Source organism: Phalaenopsis equestris, unplaced genomic scaffold (genome assembly GCF_001263595.1).
Source record: "Phalaenopsis equestris unplaced genomic scaffold, ASM126359v1 Scaffold000326, whole genome shotgun sequence".
Taxonomy (NCBI): Eukaryota; Viridiplantae; Streptophyta; class Magnoliopsida; order Asparagales; family Orchidaceae; genus Phalaenopsis; species Phalaenopsis equestris.
Window position 1 is genome coordinate 1,009,666 of NW_018164768.1, and position 11,551 is coordinate 1,021,216.

At 31.9% G+C, this 11,551-nt stretch overlaps 1 protein-coding gene across 1 annotated transcript; it reads right to left on the reverse strand.

The window, feature by feature from the left end:
• Nucleotides 1–325: 325 nt before the first annotated feature.
• LOC110025720 (ORM1-like protein 3) lies at nt 326–2,805 on the reverse strand (the record flags this gene model as incomplete). The annotated part of the gene is given in 2 exon segments (XM_020726347.1): nt 326–835; nt 2,657–2,805. Coding segments are annotated over 2 exon segments (288 nt in total), but the record flags the coding sequence as incomplete, so codon positions are not given.
• Nucleotides 2,806–11,551: the final 8,746 nt, after the last annotated feature.

Consider the following 11,551-nt stretch of genomic DNA (forward strand, 5'->3'; position numbering starts at 1 on the left):
ATAAGGACACATCATGTTGCACTACAATGTTTTTATTATTATTATTATTATATATATATATATATTTGATGCAATAAATCATAAATATGGTAAAACAGAGGACTAAATAATAAAAAAAACTCTCATTGAGCATTTTTATTTGGGGTATTTACCTACATACCACACAATTATTATGTATTTACATGCCTAAATCTATACCGTAATATACACTCATACTACTCTTAAATGTCATAATTATATCAAAATAAATATTTCACTTAAGAAAACATGGTATCCTAATAGTTTTATACAGAAGATAAGTATAAGATATATCACTAACAAGCACAGAATCCCAAATACAATAAGATAAGTATGCTGATATCATGTAAGTTGCTACAAACACTACTTACTGAGATATATAACTGAGACTTAGACACACAAACCATAGTTAAGGACAGTAAAAGATTATACACCACAAGCCTCAAAAAAAAACCCTAAGAACTATACACGACGCAGAATATAACAAGACCCGAAACACTTTAAGAAGTCTACACATTCTTTTGCTCTAAAAGCTATAACACAGCATCACACCAACATTATTAGTTTCTACAACATGCAGTCCTGTACAATGGAAACCATGCAACGTGGCCATAATGTTTAGAACACCACACTAACCTCCTCTCTCTTAGGGTTTCTGGAAGTAGAAAGATCCACCGATCAACGATCTGCATTGATTCCGAAGATGCGAACTTTGTGCATGTTTGGGAATTTGGCGATGACCAATACGATCACTGCAACGGTATTCAGAAAGAGCATCGGTTGTTGGTAGTCGGTCGTGTGCGAAGCTATCAAGTACCTGACAAGGAAACATTAAGATCAGCACTAATGAGCTTATGTCTGGCTCATTAGCTTCTTTATCATCTAGCCTGGCCTTCATTAGCAATCATCCCCTAGCTACTGTATACCATTGCCCATTAGTTGCTCCTTCATATAGTTGAAAGCTGGACAAACTTGCTCAAAATTCAACTCAAATAGGTAAAGAGTTGATTTTGATTCAACAAAAAAGGAAAATCAAGTATATTTTCTATATTAATTTTAGGAAATAAATGAAATATATACTAAAAGGTGAAGCACGCTTTAATAAACAGGCCGTCAGATCTATCGTCAATTTGAGACGGTCCGAGTCCATGAATTTAATTGGGATTAAGTAGATTGGCTTAAATGAATTCAGGAAGTCTATATGACAGCTAGCTAATTACAGAAATTACCAAAAGTTTTAACTTTGATAGCTATCCTCTTTGCAAAAAAATTAGCTAATAGGATAGTTACATACATAGCACCTGCCACATTGTTATTTACAAAATGTAGCTACAAAACGTAGCACCCAGGTGATACTTTTGTACAACTGAACCGATGTTTTTACGCGCGACGCGATCAAACTATTGAGAATTTGACAAAAATGAAAAAAATGGGTCGTTGTTTTATCATGAATTTTGATATCTAAGTGATAATTTGAAAATTGGATGAAACAGGGTGCTAGATTTGTACACAGCAAAGTTTCGGGTGATATGTATGTAATTGCTCCTTAACTATTATATACGCCAGGGTAGTAGCTATTTCTCTGCCATTCTTAAATCCTAGTAACTTTACACCTACCATTTGGAAACTTCAGCCATATGACTCAGTCTGACTTTACTAATAATCTCGTTTATGCTGAAGTTCTCTTTCTCCATTTTCCATATTAGAAGGTTAAATTCAAGTGAAATTTCATTTAGAAGCTGACGCACGTAGACTAGTATCTATTTCAAAGCTATTTAGGTGACTGATATCATGAATCCACTAAAAACAAATATCTTTACTAAGTTACACATTAACTGTTAGCCTAATAAAGTGTCAAAATAGTCCTCTGACTCTTTGCAAGGGTCTATTTTTAGTGCTAGAGCCTAGAAGTGTCAAATTACTCCACATAATCTTTTAATGGGGGCTAAAATAGTGCTCTCTGGGAATTATTTAAGCTTATATTATAAGAGTCTAGAAACTAATTACTCTGGGAGACCCATGTAAATAGTGAGGGAACTAATTTGGCACTTTACTCGCTCTAATAGTACATGTGAAATTCAAAATCTATCTAATCTTTAGGCTTAAAAATCCAAGAACGTCTGAAATTGAACATGGTTCAAAAACATAAGGAAAATTCATCTTGCATTCATTCACATAGGAACCAAATGCGTTGTGTAAGTACCTTATATTTCCCCTAAATATGTAACAACGAAGAGTATTTAGGCAATGCTGGTACTGCCAGATTGATTTAAAAGATGGCAATGTGAGAACGTATGATGTCCCACTTCTTCCCAGAAAGAATTATCCTCCAGTAATATAAAATTGGGGCATTTACATACATAGCATACAATTCTTATTTATTTATGTATCTCGCACCTAAACTTCCATATTTACACACATAGCACTCAAAACATTAATATCATATAAACAATAGCATTATTATCACTTTCTAAAAGTGAAATACACCTTTTCATGCATAGGTTTAAAACACCTTTGTATGTAAATATGAAGTTCGGCTGTCAAATATGTAAATGCATCAAAATTGTGTGCCATATATGTAAATTTTTCTAAAACATTTCATCAGAAACTTACTATTTAAGGTCAGAAAGATACTCACAGGACAACAGGCACGACAGTCAAAAACTTCCTATTACGTGTAAGTTGCTTGCCATTATCTATTTGTTCCCACCATGTCAAATTATTGTATATACCCTGATCTTCAGCAAAGGGTGTTCCCTTCCTCCAATGGAAAAATTGATAAGTAATCTGAAAAAAAAAAGAGAGGAAAAAACTTATTTAAAAAAACTAAAAAAATGATGCGCTGAAAGTATTAAAAATGCTAAAGAAGTATTGAAATGAGTCAGATTTATGTGCAAAACAAGAGAAAACACGTGCTTAATATGAAAAGAGAAATGTCACATATTTATGTGTTTGACAACAAAAAAAAAAAAGAAAAAAAAAAATGCTATAAATTGATAACTGCTCTTGCCAACTAAGATACAAAGTTTTAGATAGCAATTTTAAATCTTTGTGATTACTTTTCAATTATTTTCTATACAATTTTCAGCATAAATACCCATTTGAGGGTGAACAAAGCAAGCTTTACAGCTGCTACATTTCTCACAAAATTTGAATGAGATTAAAGGAGTTCTCATTCCAACCTTTTCTTATCCTCTAAACATAAGATCATGTGTCATAAAATCACGAGAGAAGATAAGAGTGTTCTAAAAAGGAATCATACATAGAAAATAGTTAAGCTACCTGAATTAAAAGAAAAAGGATATGCTTAATCTTTTGGAATAGAATACTAGAAAATATTTGCTCTATGGCAATATTAAATAAAATTCATAACCAACTCTTTAACCAATAACTTATAATAGTTCACGCACGAATATGATGTAAATATTGACTTTTAACATGATGATATGAAGGAAAAACAAAAGTAATCATCTTACTTCAGCCATAATCAAAAACCTTTTAAAAAACTAGCCATGAAAACTTAAAAGGACACTATACAAGTGAAGAAAATCTTTAAGAGCGCTATTTAGAAGATTCACAACAATCAAGATGGAATGTCACTACAAGAAAACACGGGCTTATCGGTAGAAAAACTCAGCCCAAATTTCAGACAATAGATTCATCAGACAAATGGCGAAATTTTAGCCATTTTGCTGCTAGAGAACCAATCCAAACCTAAATATATTCAATCCACCCAAGGCTTTATTCTTCTTTTCATCCTTTTCTTCCTCCTGAACCCATTTCACTCCCTTTCGCCGGCTACCACATTGCTAGCTCCCATCACCCAATTTAACAAAATTTATTTGATTCTTCCATAGATCTTGAGATAAATCACCTACTTTACTTCTTGCAAACATAAATATAATATTCATTCATAGAATTCTCAAATTTTTGGGACTACTAGGATAATAGCTCGATTTCTTTCTTAATAAAATTAGGAGACTGTTTTATAATAAACATTAAATAGGTTTTTTAGCTTAAATCTATAATTTATTTCATAGATTTACAATGCTCTCATATTATCTTCGTTCAATATCTTAGATGTACAAATCTGACGTAGATTAAAAAAAATTACTTGATTCATATGAAATACAAAGCTTATATAATATTTTTTTATTAGAGTAATAATTTATTTGTCATATCAAAATTTTTTTATAACTACATTTGTTTAGGATTTTTCAATGTTAGACTTATATTTATTTGTAGGAGTAAATATTTTATGTATTGGAATTATTTCTATTGATTATAATTAAAAAGTAATCTATCATATGTACATATTTTAAAAATTCCAAACTAAATTTCTTGTCTATTTAAATAATTTACTTAACACTATCATTGTAGGGTGCCAAATCTTGAATGTTAAAAATGGAGAGTTGCGTTAGGTAGTGGATAGCTAGCGCAAATATTTGTCCAAAAATTATGACATAAATCATTATGTCAATGCTTGGGTGCCCTCTGGAAACGATGTATTGTACGACCTGAATATAGTGAAACGTTTGTAAGTGCCGCTGCAACGTCGCCCGATTGTAGTGTTAAAAAAACAAGACTTCACACATTATGGACAAATACAGACAAAATAAATAGTCCATGAAACAAATATTATGATAAAAAATTATCAGTGTTTGGGCGTCCCATAGAATCAACACGATGTATGACATGAATATAGTAAAAAACGTGAAAAAACCACAGCATCTGTGCTCGATTATAGTGTTAACTAAACACGGGTTCTCACATAATGGAAGAACATGGAAAAATAAGTTAATCCATGAAACTAATATTATAATAGAAAATTGGAATATAGGCACTCTCCCTGGTAAATTAATATAATTAGTAGATAATATGATTCATAGGAAGAATATGCATTGAAGAAACTAAATGAGTTAGAAAAAACTAAAGAAATTGATGGCTTATGTTTTAAACTTTTATATTCAGGTAAGGGTCGTATGAGAAATTGTGTATCTATGATTATAGATAAAATTTTGAAAGAAAATGTTGTAAAAATTAATAAAATTGAGATATAATTATAGTTCTAAAGATTATTATTGATATTAAACTTTTTAATATTATAAGTGCTTATATTCCCCAAATAGTTTTGGATATATATTAAAAAAAAAAATTGGAATGAACTTAAATAATTAATAAAAATGATGCCTTTAAAAAAAATTATTAGAGATTTAAATGAACATATTGAAAGAATGGTAAAAGATTTTAGGGGCAATTTTATAAGTCTAAGTGGTACTTTTCTATCATACAATAGACTCGATCCATTCGTAAAGTCTAAGTGGTACTTTTCTATCACACAATAGACTCGATCCATTCGTCCACTTCAACCATTCAACTTCTACTAATAACTTCCCCATCTATATCACCATCACTTTGAACAATAGATTCAATATATTAATTCTATCCCCTTTTTTTATAGTAAATTTTATAAGATGGTGGTGAGACTTATAATGCTTTACGGTCCAAAATAATGGCCTGTAAAAAGAAGCATAAAATTGAGTATTGTTGAGATGGGAAAAATCAGGTGGAAGAGAGGGTTTACAATTGGAGACAAAATGTGAAATGAATATATCCGTGAAAGGGTCGAGTACATCCAACAGTAGACAAGATTAGGGAGAGTTTCCTCAGATAGTTTGGTTACATTAAATGACAATCATTTGATGATCCAGGCAGGAGAGTAGATATTTTAGATTTGACATATGTTAAGATACGTCAAGTTAGACCTAAAAAGACTTGGGAATACTGTATAAAAATGATCATAATTTATTAGAAGTAAATGAAAATTTGACACTTAATAGGACAAAACGTAAAAAACATAATGTGGCCAACCCCACTTAGTGGGATAAAGGCTTGTTGTTGTTGTTACTGTTATTGTATTTAAATAATTTACTTATTTATTCTATAAAGGCCTTAAATCATACTAATTTCGCTTAATGATAAATGGATGAATAAGCAATTCATATTAATTCACAGGTGATAGAAAAAATAAAATTACAGATATCATAATAAATAAATTTAATGCTCATTCAGTGTCATTGAAGAAGTTTCTAGTGGATATTCCCAATAGACGAATTTACAATTTTGAGGTAATTATCATTTCTTTTAACTATCAGTGCAAAAATATGTGTATATGCATTGGCATACTAACATCTTTTAATTTACAAAAAAAATTAATGGCTACTGAAAATCAAGATAAGAGAATTTGAGATGTAGGACTCAACTCATTTGTCAGATATGATAATAATCAATCAAAAATCTAGAGAACGGCCTTTATGAATAAGTGCGAGAGTCTGGGCCAACTTATACATAAGCTTGAGACGGCTTTAATAATGCATGAAAAAAAATTTGGGCTGCTGATAAGTTTAAAATCATATATTTACGATATAACTTAATTATAAAATATATATTTTATTTTAAAAGCGCCTTTATAGAACGAAATGTTTGGAAGAAATCCCACAATAATTGAGCTACACATGCAAACCCACCAACTTCAAGGTTTATGCAAAAAAATTATTATTAAAATCTAAATTATTTAAAAACATCTGATTATTTGATCAAAAGAGTACATAATTCTTGGGGGTAAACAGAGTAAAACCTATTGCCATAGGACTATAGGTGGATCTTCTCAGAAATCAAACTTATGTTTGTGGAGCTAAACTATTAAAAAAAAAAGGGGGGGATAGAATTAATTCAAGGGTCAAGCTCCTAAAGCACAACATATCATACCCAATCCTCCCACAAGTCTTACTCTGGTAGTGTAGAAAATACAAATGAGAAAATGGTTAGAAGGTAGGTAGTTGCATTGACTATATGATACAAGTTGAAATGGATGATTCGTCAACAACAATGGATTGAAAAGTAAGTAGAAGACCATGAGAATGAATAACAGAAGAATGATAGCGAAAGAGATTAAGTGAGATTATTTAATTAAATGTTTATGCTTATGCTACAATCATTTAATTTTATGTTTTTAACTCAAATGCTACAATGCTTCCTATCACATATTTATGTTTTCAAAGAGCTCAAACTTGTACTTTATATGTGATACAATGATTTGAACAAGTTCTATGATGCTTTATGTATGTGTTATCATGATTTGGATAATTAAATTTATAACAATTGTGCAGCCAAACTTCAAGAAAAAGCTGTAAGTGGATTTCGAACGAATATTCCACTGAGGGGGATAGCATTAGTCAAATATATCCATCAGGCAGTCCGGTGCAGATTTTTTCGACGAAAACATTGCTGGAAAGCACAACTAACATTTTGCTCACGCACCAACCCCGCAAGAAAGTATTTGTAGCTGACTATAATGCAGCTACAATTCACTACAAATAACCGTGTAGCATCTGACACAAACAGACATACAACACCCGTTCGGCATATGTCAGAAATGTTTGTCACATGTCCAACTAAAAAAAAATCAGGCATGTGTTCTTAAAAAAGAAATTTAAATTTTATAGTCAGAAATGTTTGTCACATGTCCAACTAAAAAAAATCAGGCATGTGTTCTTAAAAATGAAATTTAAATTTTATATATAGTAAAAACTGTATAATATAATATTAGATTTTAATATTTTATGTTATACAAAATAATATATTTTTACTTTTTGTATGCAATATCCTATATAATTATTATGGTTTCTTTAGTTTTTTTTTTAAAAAATTTTGATTACTTATTATTTTTTTTATTGTACTTAAGATTTTTCATAATTTCTTATATTTTCTTTACCTACTATATTGATTTATAAATAATATGATAATCACTTATACTGTTCTATTCTTAAATATTATCATTTTTTATCCGTAAAATGTTAGAAATTTTTTTATTCATTTCATGGTTATTTAATTTATTTAATCAATATATATATTCTTTCTAAAATTATAATAATAACTCTATTTAGAAAACCGGACTAAACAAGCCAGTGGTCCGGTTCGCTGGCTTAAAAACCGCCCCTGCATCAAACTGGATTGAACCGAGCTAGAATCGGTGACTAGCAAAATGGGAACAGAGTAGGTACACAAATCCATGGCAACTGATGAAAATGGAAATCATTGGCACACAAGTCCGTGGCAACAAATGAAAATTGAAAACCGAAAATATAAGGGAACATGTATATAACGAGCCTTAAAAAATCGAAACAGAGTAGGTACACAAATCCACGGCAACTGATGTAAATGGAAATCATTGGCAAACAAGTCCATGGCAACAAATGAAAAATGAAAACCAAAAATATAAGGGAACATGGATCTAACGAGCCTTAAATAACCTTTTTAATTGTAATTATTACACATTATAAGAATATAAAGACAACTCTATAATACCTTCTGAGTGAATGATAACAGAAATAAGCGTTTTCCAGTTCTCCTATTTTCTATACTAATTTATGACTTTACTTTTGGATGTTGGATTCACCGTATGGGAGCAATGGTGAAAAAAATAAATTGACTTCTTGGCTGCAAACAAATGCAAATCAGGCCTGAATAGGGGCCAGATCAATTTAATGGACCAAAACAACTACAATCTAATCCTAGATAAGCCCAAACACATAAAGTCTAAAGCAGCTAATAAAACCAAAATCGACTTGATTGCTCCCAAAATTAGATGCTTAATACGAATAAGAATTACTATGATTAATGAAAAATGTACTAAAATATTGGATGCTTTAACAAATGCCTTAAATTAATGATCCTCAAAGTTTTAGAGATAAATGATATTATGAAAAATGTATCAGGTTATAAGGTGCATGGAAACTTGTGTTGAAGTAGATGATTTGCTCAGGTTAAAGGCACCAATCATTTTGAAAGCAATGCTAAAGCACAAAATCCCCAACATTCAAGCTGAAGGTATAAAATCATTTTGAAGGCCATGCTTAAAGCACGAAACCCCTAACATTCCAACGAATAAGGACTATCATTAGACTAAAACTTCTCTTTGAAATTACAAACCATTTTCTAGTACACTTCAAAATTTGTTTCATACATAGACTACTAACCTGAAGAACAAAGGCACAAATCATAGCTAACATCAGCACATGGTTATAACTTATGAAACCAAAAGGAAAAAGGATTCCGATAATCAGCATTGATCAGGCGTTTTCAACTTAAGTGTTTATAGTAATAAGAATCTGAATTTCATTTAAGGATGCTGTAGTGAACTCTGTTGGTTTTGCAGAAACTCATTTTTTATGACTAAATTCTTTTATTTGTTTACCAACCCACACATCAATTTTATAGGCAATGCTCCAACCCATCATTCTATTAATTTTATATTATTCAAGGGTAATTAAAAAAAAAAATTTAAACTAAAAGCGTGACGTTAGAGTTGACCCAAAGCACAATAGGAAAAGCAAAGAGGCGGTTACAATCAGACACGCTAGAAAGGGAACTTAAGACACGACATAAACTCGCAATAGGGCTCAATCCATGGGTGGTGGATGTCTGACTAGGTGGTCGAGGAAAGAAGGTAGGTGGCTGAAATGGCTTGTGGGTGGTTGGGGAAATAAAAGAAGTGCCTAGGATTGCTTTGAAGCAGAGGGCCAAGACAACAAAGGGCAGCAAAGTGGAAGGGTTGTGGACTGCAGGACATCAAGAGGAGTGTTGTCCAGTGCGGGGTAGCAAGCGGGGATTGCAGGGGCAACAGGATAGGTTACAACCAGGAAGCAACAACTCGAAATGATGGTGGGACAACAAAAAAAAAAGCGGATTTGTTGTTTTCCGGATGGCAGCATGGAGGATCGATGATTGAAAGATACGGCAGTAGAGAAGATGGTAGATGGTGGTCGGTGGCTGGAGTTGAATGAAGAAATCAGGAATGTTGTCTGGTGGTTCCGACAATGAGGAAAGGCGATGGCAGCAGCAAGGGGAGGAATGCAGATGATGGAAAAGTCGGAAATAAATACCGTTGCGAGAACTAGCTACAACAGAAGCACTAATCGGTCCCTTGGAAGGAAATCACCAACTCGGACGAGCTATTGTTGGAGCACCACCCGCCTTTGGATACGAACCCTAAAAAGGAAAGAGAATATGTCGACTACTATTTTGAACAGAAACACGACCAAAACTCCAAACCTAAACATAGTAATCAAATATATAAGCCCTAGATAATTAGAATTGGGCCCATTGTTGAAAGAAGGCGCCAAACTCATGCTAGGATTGGGCCCACTGTTGAAAGGAGGCGCCAAACTCATGTACGAAGGTTGATCGGCCCTCAAGTCACAGTTCTAAACCGGTCCGAGTTTGTTGAGAAGCTTCCTGTCTGTCCTAGGTCGTGGAATTGGTTTAATGTACTGTAGCAAATAACGCGAGACATCTCTGCGGGCAGCTACCGCCTCAAAGCGACTTTCAAGCCCCCAAAATTAATGGCCAATTTGGAATAGTTTTTTCATAGCTTCAATTTTCAAAAAACTGCTATAATTCTATTTACCTACAATTATATTGCTATTTTTTAGATTTTTTCTAGTGAAAAATAGCTTTTTACAGAACTATATCCTAGAGTGTGGTCGTTATAAGACATTTGATGTTTAATTTTTTCAAGAAAAAAATATTTATGATAACGACAACAACTCCCAAAAATCTATTTTTCTAACAAAAATTCTATAGTTGCCTTTACAGATATTTGCAGCAACCCCAAATTGACCATAAACCCATTTTTCAACTTTATGAAGGTAAAGAATTGAACTTAGTTCCAAAAGAGGGTTCAAACCACCTTCCTTAAAATAGACCACTTAAACCACTCAACTCAAAACTTGTCAATATCAACCTCTTGTGGCTAATTAAGGATTAAGCAAAAACTTATCCAAATGAATAAAAATTCTATGAAATTATGACCAATAATCAATATTAAATCAAGCTTAGACTCATTTCAAAATTCAACTAACAGGAAAGCTCCTAGGATAAGACTAGATGATTGCTAACAAGAAAAACTTCACATCATAATCATGCAACCTGATGATTGTTAGCCAATTCACTTGAAAGATCCTGAACATTGAATATCTAAAAGATTGATAGAATTTGTTCCCTATTCCACCTCCTTAATGCCTAAAATATATATTGCGTCGAAAAACAAAGATCATTAGATGTCATCAGTGCTCCACATATTGGAAATGAAAAGTTATATATTTTCTATGCCTGAGAATAACAAAACTTTTGGGCAACGTATGGTTATAATAAAGACAACAGGTTTGAAAAAAAAAAGATACAAGCTTTGTAACAGGGATTAAACTTCCCATGACCATCATCATCATTAATAACCTTATACAAAAATATTTAAGTTCAGCTTGACAAATCCTATTATATTTGGTTGACCTATCCATAAGGAAAAAAGGACAAAACGATAACCATTTTGAGGGTAAAAAAATATGAAAAATATTAAAATAAAATTATCATACAACTACTAGAGAAATTTTTTTAAGAATTAAATGAGGGTGTGATGGTGAGAACAACATCAATTGTAGTAATAAAGTGGAAATAACCATAAATGGTTTGGATA